At 47.7% G+C, this 18743-nt stretch overlaps 1 protein-coding gene across 1 annotated transcript in view; it reads right to left on the bottom strand.

Moving 5' to 3' along the window:
* Positions 1-18743, bottom strand: part of LOC119172912 (adenylate cyclase type 10) — a 96414-nt gene that overhangs the window by 43993 nt on the left and 33678 nt on the right. Inside the window, exon 20 of the mRNA XM_075893195.1 lies at positions 10446-10645. Coding sequence (XP_075749310.1) covers positions 10446-10645 — 200 coding nt within the window. The remainder of the gene's footprint in view (positions 1-10445; positions 10646-18743) is intronic.

The following is an 18743-nucleotide window of genomic DNA, read 5'->3' as shown; positions in this document are numbered from 1 at the left end:
TGGAAGCATACGAATTCGAGCGCCAGAAGAGATGTAGACCATTCAGAAAACTACAATGAAGGATGTGTTCGCATGAGCCAAAGGGTGACCACAAACACTGCCGAAGCTTATTACTTAGAGTTTTTATAAAAACTCTTATTTTGACTCGAGCGAACAGGTACAAAAATTTAGGTATAAATTTTGCGAGTTGGGTATACTGGGCTGAAAAAAACCTCGTTCAGCGTCCCAATGTTAAATCGCTGAAAGCAAAAGCAATGAATCGGAGAAGCATGGGAAGTGCTGCGCAAAACAGGCTCGCAGTTCGTAAGCATTCACCTAGCTGAAACAGCTGTGTAATAAAACCATACAAGCAAACTCTTTTTTTTGCTTGTCTATGGTCAGTTATATCAGTTATATGAGCGCGCAACAAGAATCATACGTGAAAAAGCCAGGACAAAAGAAAAAGCAACTGCAAACGTTGCTTATTTGTTGCAAGATACATGTTAAAACTAGTTCAATCAGTGTACAGACGCGTAAAAGTCGAGCGGCTATTGATTATGAACCTCGTAGCACAGGGGCGCCAAATGAAGGACACTTGGAGGAGAGCAAGGCTTTGAGATACCACTCAAAACAGCGGTTGACCGGCGCCTTCCGCGGACAACACTGCCCGCTAGAGCGGCGGGCGTCGCGCAACAGCAGCGGCGCATGTGAAACGAACGCGCGTCGGCGCGTCCTCCCGCCGCTCATCGCCACGACCGCCGCCGCTCGTTCGCTCGCATGTGAAACAGGCTTAACTGATCTGAGAGACACGACCAAAACGTTATTTAAAGCCATGCCGGCCCCATTTCTTCAGGGTTTTCACTCCAGCAGACGTCGTCGTGCTGGCCGGCTTTGTTCAAACTATAACCTGCTATAGTAAACGTTCCTATCTGTTGCTGTTTTCTCAACGATTGCCTCCCTATTCCGCCTCTAGGCGAAGGCTTCAGCGAAGTCCGTTTGACGGCTTACCACTCTCGGCTACCGCTACCATCAAAACACAGCCAATTGCCTAACAGTGGTTGCTGCAGTGGGATGCCATCAAACCCACATTCCTAACAGTGGTGTCAGTGCTGATGCCATCGAACCCGAATTCATGACAGCGGCGGCAGCGGTGGGATATTCTACTCTACTTTTGGCAAGTCTGATCGGATTTCTGAGCATGAGGACGACCACCATGATAACGTTTGGCTACGCTGGGATACGATACCTTACGTTTGTCATGCCGGATCGGACCCCTGGAAGCTTGGGCACGATTGACCTGATATCAGCGTTTGGATACGCTACCCTGTTTTCATCGTTCGGCAAGCTGGGACAAGCTACCCTGGATCTCAACATTGCCAAGTGGGACAGGATTCCTGCAAGCCCTAGGAAACCCACGGCACTGTTCGACAGCAGCCACGAGTTGAACCATCGTCTGCTACTTTGGTTGGGTGAGTGCCCAACATTTACTGTTCATTTCGCCAGACCTCTATAGCCCAGGCAGGTGTTATGATTGTTGTTTTGTGCTTAGTTTTAATTTATTATTCACGTGCTTTAAACCATGAGATTCGTTTTAGAGTACGGCGAATATCACTAGTAGAACATCACCATGGACGAGATCGCGATGGAGCAGTACCTTGTACAGGACCTCCTTGAAATTTGTGGAGCCATGAAAATTTCCTCAGGGTCCGCCAAAACAAAAGAAGCGACTCTCAAGGTGATGCGGGCAGATATTATGACGGCCGAGGAAGCTGAAAAGTTTTGGCAGTTTATTTGGGAGCAAAAGTAGAAGGCCGAAGAGTGAGAGGCTAGAAGTCGCAAAGAGCGTGAGGCCGAGGAGAGCAAAAGGAGAGAGCATGCGCTCAAAATTGGAGAGCTTGATTGTAAAATTCAAGCACTTCGACAACTTTCAGACAGGCGAGAACATTGCACATTTTCCCGGTGATTTTGAAGCTGTCTGCTCTAACGTTGGTATTAGCCGCTACCTTTGGGTGGAGAAGCTCGTCACGTTGTTGCCGCGCAAGATCCCGCAAGTTTTGTATTGCTTATCCGCTGAAGAAGCTGGAGACTTTAGTAATGCTAGGTATGTTTTGATAAGATATGTTTTTCTTTCAAGTCTTGCTGACTGGGAAAGTCGGAGTGATAGAGGCAGTGCTGAAGCGCGTCGTAGGGCGCTAGAGGTAGACGCCTTCCGAAAAGAGCGAGAGGATGAGGCACGTCGTTGAGCGCTGGAGGACGACGCGCGCCGTAAAGCGATGGAGGCCCGTCGCGTAGCGCTTCAGGATGAGGCTCACCGTAAAGCATTAAAGTAAGATGAGAAGCGAAAAGCGCAAGACCTTGAGGGACATCATAATGATCATCAGGCCGACTACGAAGGCCTGGTAACAAGGGTTATCTTGGACAGTGAGAGACCCCTACGACCTGACGAGAAACTTTCAGGCGAGACGGTTAGCCTTAAAGGCATCAGAACTCCGGTTCTGTCACAGACAGAGACAGCTAGCAACGGGTCCGAGGAAAAGCTAGGTAACCAATCCGGAGTTTTGACTCCACAAAGTGAAGGTCGGCAAATTCACTCATAAGTCGACTCACACTGGCTCACTCATAAGTCGACTCACCCTGTTCACTCACGCTCACCCATCGCAACACAGTCATAAGTCGACTCACCCATCTCAACACAGCCAATTGCTTAACAGTGGTTGCAGTGGTGGGATGCCATGAAACCCTTATTTATAACAGTGTTGGCAGTGGTGGTATGCAATCAAACCCGAATTCCTAAAACCCGGTGCACCTAAATCTCATCTACCCCGACCTAGACCCAGATGACTCGTGTAAGTTATGCAGCATAGGCACGCAACCCTACAGCATATTTTATGGGAGCGTGCTTAGATACAGGACGCACATACAGTCTCCTAAGGACAGATTGGGGCACGGTGGAAAGCCGCTATTTTCAGCTTAGATGGGAAAGATCAAATATGGGCCTTCCAGCGAGCACGAGAGGCGGCTGAGAGACAGCGTCTCTCTACCACCCCTGGCGCGTCTAAGACATTGCCTAAGATATAGGCAATGTTGTGCACAGTTAAGCGCGGGAGAGCTGTTCTTTTTGTCTGGAGTGTGAAGCATTATGTGCATGTAGACCTTGAATTCGGTGGAGTTGAACCGAGTTCTAGTGGCACTCGCCTCTGACGTCGGTGATGTTCAAAGGGAGCTCCGCCTGCAATGGATTTTGGTTTACTAATTGCTGGGCGAATACGTCGTTTGTTATCTGTAAGCATTGATCGTGTTAAGGCACGTAAGCTGAGATCTGTTAACACGTGTTCATAGATTTAGCACGCTTGTGCACTTAGCGCTAAGAAGTAAACGTGTCTAAGACAGTTTCATTTGCGTAACGTTCTAATTTCAACAGCTACGGGATCATTATATGTTAATACTACTGTAAGACGCGTTTCCCTTGCGGGTGACATAACGTGTGCCGCTGTATGCATCCACGCCTGTAAGTATCTTTAAACTATCGTGATACTCGAGTTGTTGCCTGTTGCAGTATGTTGCTTGGTCTTACGTAAGCTTTAATTTACGTCAAGGTGTTCATGCAGCCCGTTGATTGAAATTCGAGCTGACGTGTTAATTCACCTGCAACGTAAAGTGACTGATGTGGCCCGCACTCTTGCATATTGAAGCGTTCGTCTAACTTGAACTGCATTCGAACGAATTCATGTCTGTTCATGGCAGAATAACTGTACCTTAAGTGCGTACTCTGAAATATTGTAGAAAGCCCGTGACCACAAGCAGATACTAAGAAATAAGAGCTGGTACGAACTTTCTTGGGCACTTACTATAGACATTTTTACTGAAGGCTCCCTGGGCACCGCCATAAGCCCCTCTGGGCTGTTGTCAACATAAGTGACCCCCCAAAAATGGAGGGCCGAAACCATGACGTCAGCTTTTGTACTCCCGTGCAACAGCCCACAAAGTAGGGGATCCTCCTCTCCGTTGAAAAATTCTATCTTTTGTGACCTTTTCACTGCGTAAGTTCGCACATACTTAAACGTTGCCAGGGTTCCTTTGCACACTGTTACTAGCTTTTTGCCATGCACCTGTTTAACGAGGCGGCATTACGCTAAGTAGACATAACTTATTCCTTGCAATATTACTTTATTAGAAGTCCTATGCTGCGTGACCTATGCCGCACTTCATATGATTGTACACTACCTAAACAAACAGGCAAATTTAATATAGTTATCTTCAAGCATAGGCGCCCACCAGCGCTAGTTGCGTCACTCAGATGCAGGACAACACCCAGAAACACTTACGAGCTGCTGAACGTGTTGCCTGCACTTATCGTTCCCCATGGTCCTCAGGCGCTTCGCTATCCGCGGGAGTATAATCATCGGGACGGCTCAGTGCTCTCCCATAGCTGAGTACGAAGTACTCCAAAGCGCTGACCTTTTTGTCTAAGCACATGAGCTAGCGAACAGTCGGCTTTCTCAGTTCAAAAACTTGTGTGAGGCCCACGGGATGGCTCTATCTATGCTCTCCCATAGTAGAGTACCAAGTACTGAAAATCGTTAATCACTTTTTCTAAACACACATACTTCTTCCCGTCTCTGTTGCGGCCTCATCAAGTAAGGCCGCATAGATTGCTTCAGCTCTTCCATAGCAGAGTACCAAGTACTCTAAATCATTAACTATCTTTTCTAAACAAACAATTCAAGCTGCGGCACAGCGTCTGTATTTTCGAGGAGGCCCATGGGACGGCTTTTTGCTCTCCCATAGTAGTGTACCAAGTAATCTGAACTGTTTAAATTTTTTTTTGCGATAGCAATTATTTGGACACTCGCGGCTGAATTTTGCCGTCAGCATCGCCGCGACTCATCGTATATATATATATATATATATATATATATATATATATATATATATATATATATATATATATATATATATATATATATATATATATATATATATATATATATATATTCAGCAGGAAGTTCAAGGGGTCTGGTACGTATAAAGAACACAAGCGAGTACACGTACGAAAGAGCAATACTTTTATGCCAACGTTTCAGCCGTGGCACGGCCTTCGTCAGGGAAGCACGGCCTTCGTGACGCACGGCCTTCAGCACGGCCTTCAGCACGGCCTTCACGGCCGTGCTGAAGCACGGCCTTCAGGGACGAAGGCCGTGGCACGGCCTTCGTCCCTGACGAAGGCCGTGCCACGGCTGAAACGTTGGCATAAAAGTATTGCTCTTTCGTACGTGTACTCGCTTGTGTTCTTTATATATATATATATATATATATATATACAAGAAAGAAAAATAGCCCAGAAAAAAGACTCCGGCGTGCAAAATTGGACGTGGGACCTCAGATTTGTGAGCGTTAGGCGTTAGCCACTGAGCCACGAATAAGCACCTCCTTCAACGTTCAAACAGCAAGCTATTTATATCTACCACTTACCGCTGGTGGCGAGCATCTCGTTGGGAACTGTCGTGTTTTCAGCATTACTAGCAAGATGGTGCAATGACTTCGCGTCGCCACATCGTGACGACGCGGCGGCGCACGCCCTCATCTTTCACACGTACTTTGCCCCGCAGAAACGGGGCAGGGTGGACGCTCACGCGTGCGCTTATCTCGCTGTGGTGACTCGTGCGTTCGCGATGTATGTCACCGTCTTTTTAGTAGCAGGTTGCCACCTCCACGGCCAGACTAGAGGAGCGGCACGCGCGCACCCTTTTAAATTGAGGAGGAAACCCGCGCACGTTAATTATGAATAAAAAGATGCTTGTTTCTGCTGGCAGGGTGACACCGGGAATTGCTCGGGGCACTGTTTCAAAATAAACGTTTACTTCTCTTGTTTCTGCTGAAATATCCTACAGAGACGAGTATCGGTGACCTAATCTCCGAAAAGTTATGCTTTAAATTTGAAGTTTATTAAAAAAACTAACTACAGAAGGATGCACTTTGAGCACTGTCTGACCAGAAAAGGTCGCCACGTTAAACCCACTGGGCGTAACCTCCTGGGTTTTAGCAAGGTTTAGCGAGAATTGGGCCGCAGTGCCATGATCTAGCGGCGGTGAAAGGTGGGAACTACACATGCATTGATCGTGTTAAGGCACGTAAGCTGAGATCTGTTAACACGTGTTCATAGATTTAGCACGCTTGTGCACTTAGCGCTAAGAAGTAAACGTGTCTAAGACAGTTTCATTTGCGTAACGTTCTAATTTCAACAGCTACGGGATCATTATATGTTAATACTACTGTAAGACGCGTTTCCCTTGCGGGTGACATAACGTGTGCCGCTGTATGCATCCACGCCTGTAAGTATCTTTAAACTATCGTGATACTCGAGTTGTTGCCTGTTGCAGTATGTTGCTTGGTCTTACGTAAGCTTTAATTTACGTCAAGGTGTTCATGCAGCCCGTTGATTGAAATTCGAGCTGACGTGTTAATTCACCTGCAACGTAAAGTGACTGATGTGGCCCGCACTCTTGCATATTGAAGCGTTCGTCTAACTTGAACTGCATTCGAACGAATTCATGTCTGTTCATGGCAGAATAACTGTACCTTAAGTGCGTACTCTGAAATATTGTAGAAAGCCCGTGACCACAAGCAGATACTAAGAAATAAGAGCTGGTACGAACTTTCTTGGGCACTTACTATAGACATTTTTACTGAAGGCTCCCTGGGCACCGCCATAAGCCCCTCTGGGCTGTTGTCAACATAAGTGACCCCCCAAAAATGGAGGGCCGAAACCATGACGTCAGCTTTTGTACTCCCGTGCAACAGCCCACAAAGTAGGGGATCCTCCTCTCCGTTGAAAAATTCTATCTTTTGTGACCTTTTCACTGCGTAAGTTCGCACATACTTAAACGTTGCCAGGGTTCCTTTGCACACTGTTACTAGCTTTTTGCCATGCACCTGTTTAACGAGGCGGCATTACGCTAAGTAGACATAACTTATTCCTTGCAATATTACTTTATTAGAAGTCCTATGCTGCGTGACCTATGCCGCACTTCATATGATTGTACACTACCTAAACAAACAGGCAAATTTAATATAGTTATCTTCAAGCATAGGCGCCCACCAGCGCTAGTTGCGTCACTCAGATGCAGGACAACACCCAGAAACACTTACGAGCTGCTGAACGTGTTGCCTGCACTTATCGTTCCCCATGGTCCTCAGGCGCTTCGCTATCCGCGGGAGTATAATCATCGGGACGGCTCAGTGCTCTCCCATAGCTGAGTACGAAGTACTCCAAAGCGCTGACCTTTTTGTCTAAGCACATGAGCTAGCGAACAGTCGGCTTTCTCAGTTCAAAAACTTGTGTGAGGCCCACGGGATGGCTCTATCTATGCTCTCCCATAGTAGAGTACCAAGTACTGAAAATCGTTAATCACTTTTTCTAAACACACATACTTCTTCCCGTCTCTGTTGCGGCCTCATCAAGTAAGGCCGCATAGATTGCTTCAGCTCTTCCATAGCAGAGTACCAAGTACTCTAAATCATTAACTATCTTTTCTAAACAAACAATTCAAGCTGCGGCACAGCGTCTGTATTTTCGAGGAGGCCCATGGGACGGCTTTTTGCTCTCCCATAGTAGTGTACCAAGTAATCTGAACTGTTTAAATTTTTTTTTGCGATAGCAATTATTTGGACACTCGCGGCTGAATTTTGCCGTCAGCATCGCCGCGACTCATCGTATATATATATATATATATATATATATATATATATATATATATATATATATATATATATATATATATATATATATATATATATATATATATATATATATATATATATATTCAGCAGGAAGTTCAAGGGGTCTGGTACGTATAAAGAACACAAGCGAGTACACGTACGAAAGAGCAATACTTTTATGCCAACGTTTCAGCCGTGGCACGGCCTTCGTCAGGGAAGCACGGCCTTCGTGACGCACGGCCTTCAGCACGGCCTTCAGCACGGCCTTCACGGCCGTGCTGAAGCACGGCCTTCAGGGACGAAGGCCGTGGCACGGCCTTCGTCCCTGACGAAGGCCGTGCCACGGCTGAAACGTTGGCATAAAAGTATTGCTCTTTCGTACGTGTACTCGCTTGTGTTCTTTATATATATATATATATATATATATATATATATACAAGAAAGAAAAATAGCCCAGAAAAAAGACTCCGGCGTGCAAAATTGGACGTGGGACCTCAGATTTGTGAGCGTTAGGCGTTAGCCACTGAGCCACGAATAAGCACCTCCTTCAACGTTCAAACAGCAAGCTATTTATATCTACCACTTACCGCTGGTGGCGAGCATCTCGTTGGGAACTGTCGTGTTTTCAGCATTACTAGCAAGATGGTGCAATGACTTCGCGTCGCCACATCGTGACGACGCGGCGGCGCACGCCCTCATCTTTCACACGTACTTTGCCCCGCAGAAACGGGGCAGGGTGGACGCTCACGCGTGCGCTTATCTCGCTGTGGTGACTCGTGCGTTCGCGATGTATGTCACCGTCTTTTTAGTAGCAGGTTGCCACCTCCACGGCCAGACTAGAGGAGCGGCACGCGCGCACCCTTTTAAATTGAGGAGGAAACCCGCGCACGTTAATTATGAATAAAAAGATGCTTGTTTCTGCTGGCAGGGTGACACCGGGAATTGCTCGGGGCACTGTTTCAAAATAAACGTTTACTTCTCTTGTTTCTGCTGAAATATCCTACAGAGACGAGTATCGGTGACCTAATCTCCGAAAAGTTATGCTTTAAATTTGAAGTTTATTAAAAAAACTAACTACAGAAGGATGCACTTTGAGCACTGTCTGACCAGAAAAGGTCGCCACGTTAAACCCACTGGGCGTAACCTCCTGGGTTTTAGCAAGGTTTAGCGAGAATTGGGCCGCAGTGCCATGATCTAGCGGCGGTGAAAGGTGGGAACTACACATGAAGCGCAGGCCGTAAGAGAGTGTGCGCGTGCCGCTCCTCTGGTGCGGCCATGCCACCTCTCGTTTCGTCCTTGGAATGTCCCCTGGATGGCGCTACTTCTATATGATGAATATAAGATGAAAAGATGCGAGATGGGGGTACTTGGAGTGTTCACTAAATGGACGGGCAGATGGACAGACGGATGCGTGGACGGAAGCACAGAGGGTCACACGCACGAACGAACACACAAACGAATGCACAATTGGACGCACGGATAGACGCAGGGACGAAAGAAAAAACGGACGGACGGACGGACGGAAGCGCAGATGATCTGACGGATGCTTCGCCCCACTCATCATCATGCACTCCATGAATATGCTGTGATTTTTTTTTCTAAACACGCAATTCAAGCTGACGCTTTGTGGTGAGTGACGCAAATACGTCATTGCTTTCGTACGAAATAATTCGCTCGTTACCTTTCCATCCAACGTTATTAGGCTAACCATAGATGTAATTACTTGTACGTATACCTGACTGCCGACTGTCTAGATTTACATCTATTTACCAGGTTTTTTTTTACCACCCAAAAACGCCAACAAATAAGGACGCATGTAGCCTTAAAGGCAGCACCTATGCATTCTTTAGTAGTAAGAAAGTTATCGCGTTTAATTTTTATGCACTGAAACCGCCCGCGACATATATACTCAACGTAACAGTCACATAGGAGTAGCCGATTAGATCACAAAACCTTTACGCACAACTCGTCAGTAGACAGGAAATGCCAAAGTAGCAGTTCTACCCCTCGAAATCAGCAGAACTCCGACATAGCGCAAACTTCGAAGCCAACAAAATCAAAATTGAGCGACACAGGAAGAAATTGGGCAATAAATGCTTGTGAAGGAGGGTCATTCATAAGCCCACACCTCAATCTGCTGGTTTGAATATAGTTGTTCACCAACCCAACACGCGATAAAAACGTCAGAGTGCGCTGTAGGTTTACTTCTATCTGTGGCGTCCTATTTTAGGCGCGAAGCCCCTTACGCCGTGGGTCTATGTCCCGTGCCGTCATAGTTGTCGTAGTCGTAGTAGCCAATTGCATCGCATTACACGTCAATAAAAACGGTGTCACAGCATATCCATGAATGATGATGACATTGATGGGTAAGGCGAAGCGTCCATCAGTTCGTCTGTGATTCCGTCCATCCATCCGTCCGTTTCGCCCAACTCGTCATTATTGACCTCGTGGATATGCTGTGATTTTTTGTAACCTCCTCCGGGAGGCGGCCGCACTGTTTGAGAACTGCGCTGAACAAACGCGCTTACATTCAAGACTACCAGGTTCTACAGCATGGAGTCTCGCGAAATCTCATTTCTTGCGTGATTTTTACGCAGGAGTTCACGTGTTGAGCTGATACGGCCGGCTTCAAAATAGGTTGGCTTGCGAAGAATGGGTGTTAAGTAATGCTCCCTCCTCTCTTACTTTCCTTCGTGGCTTTCACCGTAGTAATGGTACGCTGTTGAAGACGTGTGTGGCCCGCATACCTGTCATAAGTGAGGGTGGCGTAGATGGTTTTGTGCACCGCTGCTGAGTGGAATCGCATGAGGGAACCGGCCTGTCCACACTGGGGGCACTCAGGGGGCTCCTGCACCTTGCTCTCCAGCAGGTACACGAAAGATGTCGTCGTGTTGGCCGCGCACGTGATGAAATGCTGCTCCACCAGCTTCTTGATGGCGCCGTTGATCTGCGCAAAAAAAGGGCAATGGTGTCATGTAACTTCAGCAAACAGCAATAATAATATATATTTTGCGTTTTAACGACCCAAAAACCACGATATGATTATGAGAGACGCCGTAGTGGAGGGCTCTGTAAATTACGACCTCCTGGGGTTCCTGAACATGCTCCTAAATCTAAGCACACGTGCCTCAATCATTCTCGCCTCCATCTAAAATGCGGCCACCACGGCCAGAAATTTTATTCCGCGACCTCAGCTGCCGAATGTTTTGGCCACTAAACCACCCTGGCTGGTTCGGTTATTAACAGCCTAGGCGAACGCGTATGGTTTAGTGGCGCTGAGCTGTTAGATTTCTTTTGCGACAGTCACAATCACAACAATTTTCATTTGTTGTCGAGGTATGTCTGTAATAACAGTTTCGGTACTTGATTCGATTTTCAGTGGGTGTTAGTACATAACTGTGGCAATGCAGTAATGAGATCTTCTATTTCATTCAGTGCTTGATTGATATGCGGTGTTTAACGTCCCAAAACCACCACATGATCATGAGAGACGCCGTAGTGAAGGGCTCTGGAGATTTCGACCACCTGGGGTTCTTTTACGTGCACCCAAATCTGAGCACACGGGCCTACAGCATTCCCGCCTCTATCGGAAATGCAGCTGCTGCAGCCGGCATTCGAACCCGCGACCTGCGGGTCAGCAGCCGAGTACCTTAGCCACTAGACCACCATGGTGGGGCTTCATTCAGTGCTTAAATACATTTCAGTGAATACAAGAAGGAGAACAGACATTGAAAATGACGAGTTCGATGCTGAAATCTTTGTTTTAAATGCGAAGCATTTCTTAGCGAACTTCGGCGACTCTGAGCGTATCTATATATCTATCTATCTATCTATCTATCTATCTATCTATCTATCTATCTATCTATCTATCTATCTATCTATCTATCTATCTATCTATCTATCTATCTATCTATCTATCTATCTATCTATCTATCTATATATCGATCTATCTATCTATCTATCTATCTATCTATCTATCTATCTATCTATCTATCTATCTATCTATCTATCTATCTATCTATCTATCTATCTATCTATCTATCTATCTATCTATCTATCTATCTATCCGCCTACGACTTTTAGCTCTCCTGGCCGTTTGAATGATGGTATCAATACCAAACCTTGTATTGCATAGCATGACTATATGACGAGTATATTTGACTAGTCATAACATGAAAATCCTGACATGCATGCCATGAATGTCATGATTCACATTTCATTGTCTTGCTGCTCTTGCGGAGGTTTCGTTCACATGACATGTTGCAAAACTAGTATGGTATGATATGATTGCATGGTGAACTCAAGCGATATACCCTAACATAAATATCATGACAGGCGTGTCATGTAACAGCATGACTACATGCCGCGCTAGTTTCACTAGCGTCACAAGTACCAAATTTGGTATTGCGGTACGTGAATGAATGACGAAGGTATCTGACTGGTGCCAACATAATCATGACATGTGTGTCATGTAGCAACATGACTACATGCGACGCTCATGATGCACTCGCGGCCGTTTCGCTAGCTTCACATATACCAAATTCAAAATTACGTGATGCAAACGGACGACATAGGTAAGTGACACATCCAAACATGATAATCACGACATGCGTGTCATGTAACAACATGACTACGCCCCACACTGGTGATGGGCTCGTGGCCGATTCGCTAGCTTCACAAATGCCAAATTTGGTATTACATCACATGAATGTATGTGACTGGTGCAAACATGATAATCATGAGGTGCGTGTCCTGTGAGAACATGACTACATGCCACAGTCAAGGCGCTAATACACTTCGACGTGACCCGGCACGTGTGTGCGCCGGCATCCGTTTCGTCGCATCACGCCGGCGTTGTCACGCCAGGCGCCGGTCCTGCCATATACTCGCAGGCGCGCGCGGCGTTGCTGTGACTCTGCGCGTTCGAACACGTCGGGCGTCCCTCCGTCTCGAAAAGAGGCAGACGCCGAGCTATCTAGGTAACGCATCGGCGCCAAATGCAGCAAGTCGCATTTCGCGCCGGTTGCCGGCAGGCCACGCGGACGTACGCTGGTCGGGCCGGTCGCGCTTAGCGTCAGACTATAGAGTGCTCGCGTTTTGCTAACGTAGCGTCGCTGTGCCCAGCAAGCGCGCGTCAACGCTACATTGAAGTACATTAGGCCCTTCATGATGCACTCGAAGCCAATTCGCTAGCTCCACATATACCCAATTCGGTGTTTCGAGACGTCAATGGATGAGGAAGGTAAACGACACATCCAAACACGATAATCATGGCGCCAAAGTCGTGTACGGCATAATTTACCTCCACCTCGTAACGTTGTGGTGATTTAAAAGTGGCATATCAACCTTCCTTATTCGTGCTTGGGATATGTGAGATCTGCCAATTTTTTCTCTTTTCACTCGTGTAGGATTCCGGCAGGGGGCCCCGACTAGTGCAGTTGTATGAACGTCGGCTCCTGTTTCAGTAAATGTTTTCGGATGCAACTTTTTGGTCTCTGTGGCTGAGCTTCAAGTTCTTCCACACAGTTTGCGCTACCGGTCACATCAAACTTGTCTCGGTGAGTGATCCCACTGTGGAATTTCTGGAACTTTTCTGCCAGGCCACGTCGAACGCATTCCGCGCCTCTTGTGCCGCACCTCGCGCGGCAGCTTGCGTGCCGTGCGTTTGTGAACAAAAACATGTCTATGCAAGTTGAAGTAGAAGGGGTAGACATTATACCCCTGAGGAGTGCCTTGGGTCCGGCTGGACAACGGTCATTTTGAAGCGCAAGCAACACGGTGCGTCCGAGCAAGACGCGCTTGCAAGCTTGATACAACGTGGTGGCGTCTCCGGCGGAGGTCATGCACTCACCAGCGTAAAGAAGCGTGTCATTGCTGCCTCGAGACTGCCTCGCCTGCCAAGGGAGCACTATATAGTCATCGTCAGCCCCGAGGAGACATGAACGTCAAGAATGTTAGTCAAATCGAAGTAGCCCATGCTTTGACGTTGGCAGCGCAACTCAGCCCGGTCGAGATAGCCGATGTCATTGTGTACTCAAACCCCACGCAGAACATTTTCGTCGTGAGTACACCGGCTGAACAGAACACCCGATCATACTCAAGAGTCTAAGGAATGACAGTCGGGAAAGCCAGCTATGAAGTCAGCTCGTACTTGGCCGCACCAGACAACACATGTAAGGGGGTCCTCAGAGGCGTCAACCTAGACTTCAATCACGAGCAGCTGAGCAGCATGATTGTTCAACCGAAAAATCCGAGAGCACTGGAGGTCAAGCGCATAAAAAACCCCACAACGGTCATCGTTCTCTTCGACGGCTTGAAAGTGCCTAAATACGTGATATGTGGACAAAGTATGTTACGGTGCACGCTTTACCGTAGACAAACCGATGTGTGCTATGCATGCGGAAGGCTAGGCCATCGCGCCGACGTGTGCCCGGTGCCAGAAGATGTGATTTGCAGAATTTGCAGCGAGGCGTCACCGTACAAGGATCACGTGTGCACCTACGAGTGTGCATCATGTGGAGGGCCTCACCCTACAGCGGACAGGCTGCGCAGACAACGCTTTCAAGTACCATATGTAGTTCGCCGACGAAGACGTGAACGTCAACGCACCAAGTCCCCAGCGCCGACCGGCATCGAGCAGCTGCGGAGCCGCAGCAGATTGCCGTCGAGAGGGCGCACTGGACAACCCGCACCATGGTCATCATCCAAGAGCGGTCGCTCCAGATTCAGGGAACGCTCGCGATCTAAGGGCCCATCTGCTGTTTGACTACAAACGCCGCCCGTCGGGGATACTCGCTGGGCCGACTGTGCCAAGAGAACGCCATCCGTGGTAACGAGGAAAGTGCATCCACATTCAGAGCATGGCGCGGCTAGGATTGCACAACTCGAACGCGAAAACGCTTTGCTAAGGAGCGCTTTTGAGCGTCTTCAAGCAGAGGTAGCTGAACTAAAATTGGTGACCGCGTCGTCGCCCTCGAAGTCGCCTCTCCCATCGGGAACACCAGACGTGCCCATTGAGATGCCGTCTGAGGCACCTGCAGACGAACGTTCCGCGAAGAAGAGAGCTATGTCCCAGCCTTCACGAGATGAGGGGCTGAAAAATCTCAAATCTGACTTTAACGAGTTTAAAAACGACATGAAAGAATTTCAGGCCGAATTGAGGAACACGCTCAAGTCCCTCAGCGAAGCGTTCTCAACTTTGAGCATTAGGGTTGCAACACCTGAATTCAAGAGTAATAGTGGGCTGTCAGGTTCGACAGTGGCAAGTCTTTCATTTTCATCGGGTATCTCCAAAGCTAGGGCCACTCTGCAGGGTGGAAAGCAGGCCCATATACGTAATGTGCCGCAAGGCAAATCAAACTAAAGTTGCAATCATGGCGGGTCAGACTAGTAATAGCAACATCGTAGTTTGGCAGTGGAGCTGGTGTGGATCCCTACGTAAAAAGGCGGTCCTTCAGCAATTCATTCGGTCTCATACTAACAAGCCGGAGATTGTCCTACTCCAAGAAACATTGACGGACTCATTTACCCTATCGGGCTATACGTCCCACTGCTTATTCGGGCAAGATGCAAGCGGTATCTACACCCTTGTCTCGATGAAGTTTACAGCCGTAGTTCACGATCTTTCCATGAGCCATAGTGAGACTGAACACTTGTTTGTCGAGGTTGTACCAAGTGGGCAGCTTCGAAAGAGCCTCTTCATCCTGGTCATTTACAGTACTCCTAGGGACATAAGACAGCGCTTCACGTCGCTAATATTCAGGGCAGTAGGAAAGGCAGCTAGAGCCCTACTCATTATTGCCGGGGAATTCAATGCCCCACATCAGGAGTCGGGATATCATCACACTAACGCTGGTAGGCTGCTTCAGACTACAACGTAACTCTACTCACTGATTCTCCATTCCCTACTAGAATTAAAAATTCATGCTCTAGGGACACTACCCCGGACCTAACCTTCGTGGCAAACTCGGGGTCGGTAACCTGGCACAATCTCAACGAAAGTCTTGGCAGTGATCATTACATTCTCGTCAATTCGATGGAAATAGAGACCAGACCTCCAATGGAATTTCAGTTCACGGATTGGGATCGTTCCCGCGAAATCAGGGCACAGAAAAGTGAGAACTGGAAGTCACCAGATTCTTCCGATCACTGGGTGGCACAGCCCAAGGAGGATATAGGTGCAGCTACCAAGTCCATAGTTACTGATTTTAGGGTTGACAGAATGGACAGCCGTCTAACGCATTTGCTCGAAGCTAAAAACGCCCTTCACAGATGGAAGGGACAGAAACTGAACCGTAGGCTGCGATAAAAAATCGCCGAGCTGAATCACCAGATTGAGGAACACTGTCAGACGCTCTCTAGACAATAATGGGATGAAGTTTGCAACTCGGTCGATAGCCAGATGCGCACAGGAGGCAGGTGGAACTTGCTGAAGCACCTGTTAAAATAATCGAACTCGAAATCCAACCAGAGGGGGCAATAGACAAAATCCTCCATATGGCTGAACAAGAAGACTCGTAACAAAAACTTTTCGAATGCGTCGCGAAAAAATATCTGCCAGTTGATCTCTCGTGTGATGCCGACTATCCCCCTTACGAGGGTCCACACGTGGAGCTTTTAGACGAACCTTTCAGCACGGCTGATGCGAGGGAGGTTCTCATGAAACTAAATAGTCGATCAGTCCCAGGCCCGGAAGGTATCTCAAATCGAATTCTGCGTAATCTGGACGATAATTTCATACAAATACTCACGGACGAGATTAACAAGGTATGGGAACAGGGCACTGTCCCGGAATCGTGGATGCTTGCGTCAGTCATCTTTATCCCAAAACCGGGACGTCCACTGAACCTTTGTAATCTAAGACCCATATCGCTTACATCCTGCATTGGAAAGGTGGCCGAACACGTCATTAATAGCCGGATCACTCAACACATTGAAGATTATGGCTTATTTCCGTACAACATGATTGACTTCCGACCGGCATTATCGACCCAAGATGCCATGAACTTTATTAAACACCAGATTATCGACGTTCAAACGAGAGATGTCAGGGCAATCTTGGGACTAGATTTAGAGAAAGCATTTGACCATCTCTCCTATACTCATATTCTCAACTCCATCTCTACTTTTCGCTTGGGGCATAGATTCCACGCATTCATCAGCTCTTTTCTCAAAAGGAGAAAGGCTATGTTAAAAGATGGGATATCTGAAATCAGAACCCTTCGTTCTTGGCTCCAAAAGTACACCACAGGGTTGGTCTCGCCACTTCTGGTTAATATCGCTATCTGTGAGCTTTCCAAGACGCTCTCGCAAATACAAGGCATATGTCATACCCTTTACGCCGATGACATCACTGTCTGGTGCACGAGCGGCAGTGAGGGCAGAGTAGAATAGGCACTACAACAGGCTGTAGAATACACCGAAGCTTTTCTTAGTGGCACTTGACTACACTTTCTCCAACAAAGGCGGAACTTTTGCTTTAAAGACCTAATAGAAGGGGTGTAAAGCCTCGAGGCTGGGTCACCCTTCCAGATATCAATATAGTGCTTCCCACCAGCTCTGGTCATATCATCCCTAGGGTAGAGGTAAGAAGAGTACTTGGAGTGCTTATAGAAGTGAATGGCACAAATGGACAGCCCATAAACAAGCTCACAGCTAAAACGGCAAGCATGGTTTGCCTTATCCTTAGGGTCTCCAACTCCAGAGGTGGCTTGAGAGAGGACTATTTACTAAGGCTATTCCACGCTGTATAAATAAGCCACATTACTAACGTTGCTGCCATGCACTGTTGGAAAAGTCATAAAAAGGCTAAGATTCATCTCCTTATCCGCAAGAGCATCAAAAGAGTGCTAGGGGTCTCTTCGGGTACCAGTACAGAACGCCTCATGCAGTTGGGTATACACAACACGTTGGAATAGATCATCGAGGCACAGCATATGGCTCAGATGGTGCGGCTCTCCTCCTCGGCTGCAGGAAGGAGCATCCTGACAATCCTAGGGTATAGTGCGGTAGAAGAGGAACATAGTCTCTCACTAAGAAGCAAAGGGCCAACATTATGGTCGCTCCGTTCCCCCGCAACGTACATCCGCCGCACAACGCGAACAGGCGGAAGGCCAGGGGTGAAGCACTGCTCAAGAGTGTTCGTGCAAACCCGGAGTCTGCATGCTTCGTAGACGCGGCGCAATACGGTCGAACAGCCAACTTCTCGGTCGTTGCAGTTGACCACGCATGTTGTGTTATTCATTCCGCGTCTATCAGGAACACCACTCCCGCTAAATCTGAACAGGTAGCCATAGCTCTCGCTCTCCTAGGCGACTCCCGGCAACACATCTATACAGACTCATGAGCAGCAGTGCAAGCCTTTGTATATGGATCGGTGTCAGCTGAAGTAGCTTGCATCTTAGGTAATAGGGATATTTCAGAACATGCCATAATTTGGTTTCCGGATCACCTCGGATCACATCTGGCCTCCATGGCAAACCTAAACGAGATCGCCTACGCCCGAGCACGCGAACTTACTCACCGTGCTGGGCAGCCTGCGGGATCTTCAGACTCCAACCTAATGGTCTTTAGGGATGTTCTCCTCACTTTCAGCGAGGTGACCCAACATTATTAGATGGACAGAAGAATTTTCCCCCTTCCTCATATGCAACTTTGTAGGGCCCAGGCATCTACCCTCCGCATGCTTCAAACCAGGTCGTACACCAGTCTTCGTTCCAACAGCCAGTTCATTGAAAGCATTAATCCAACATGCCCAGATTGTGGCGCCGTATCTACGTTAGAACACATGCGCTGGCAGTGCCCCTCATTACGCGATTCTCGGCACATGACCAAAGAGGAATGGAGCTTTGCACTCAGGAGCTCAGTACTTGCACATCAACTCTGGGCTGTCCGGAGGGCCCACGACGTGGCGGGGACGCTCGGCCCACCCGTTCCGACGTGGGAACGGCCCGCTGCTCCACCTCGTTGAGGTAATGTTCCTCAGGTCCTCAATAAAGTTCTGTGTCTGTCACTCGTGTAATCTGATATGCGACGAAAAATAATTT

Source organism: Rhipicephalus microplus, chromosome 4 (genome assembly GCF_043290135.1).
Source record: "Rhipicephalus microplus isolate Deutch F79 chromosome 4, USDA_Rmic, whole genome shotgun sequence".
Lineage (NCBI taxonomy): Eukaryota > Metazoa > Arthropoda > Arachnida > Ixodida > Ixodidae > Rhipicephalus > Rhipicephalus microplus.
Note: the sequence above shows the minus strand (reverse complement) of the source record. Positions and strands in the feature narration are given on the sequence as shown.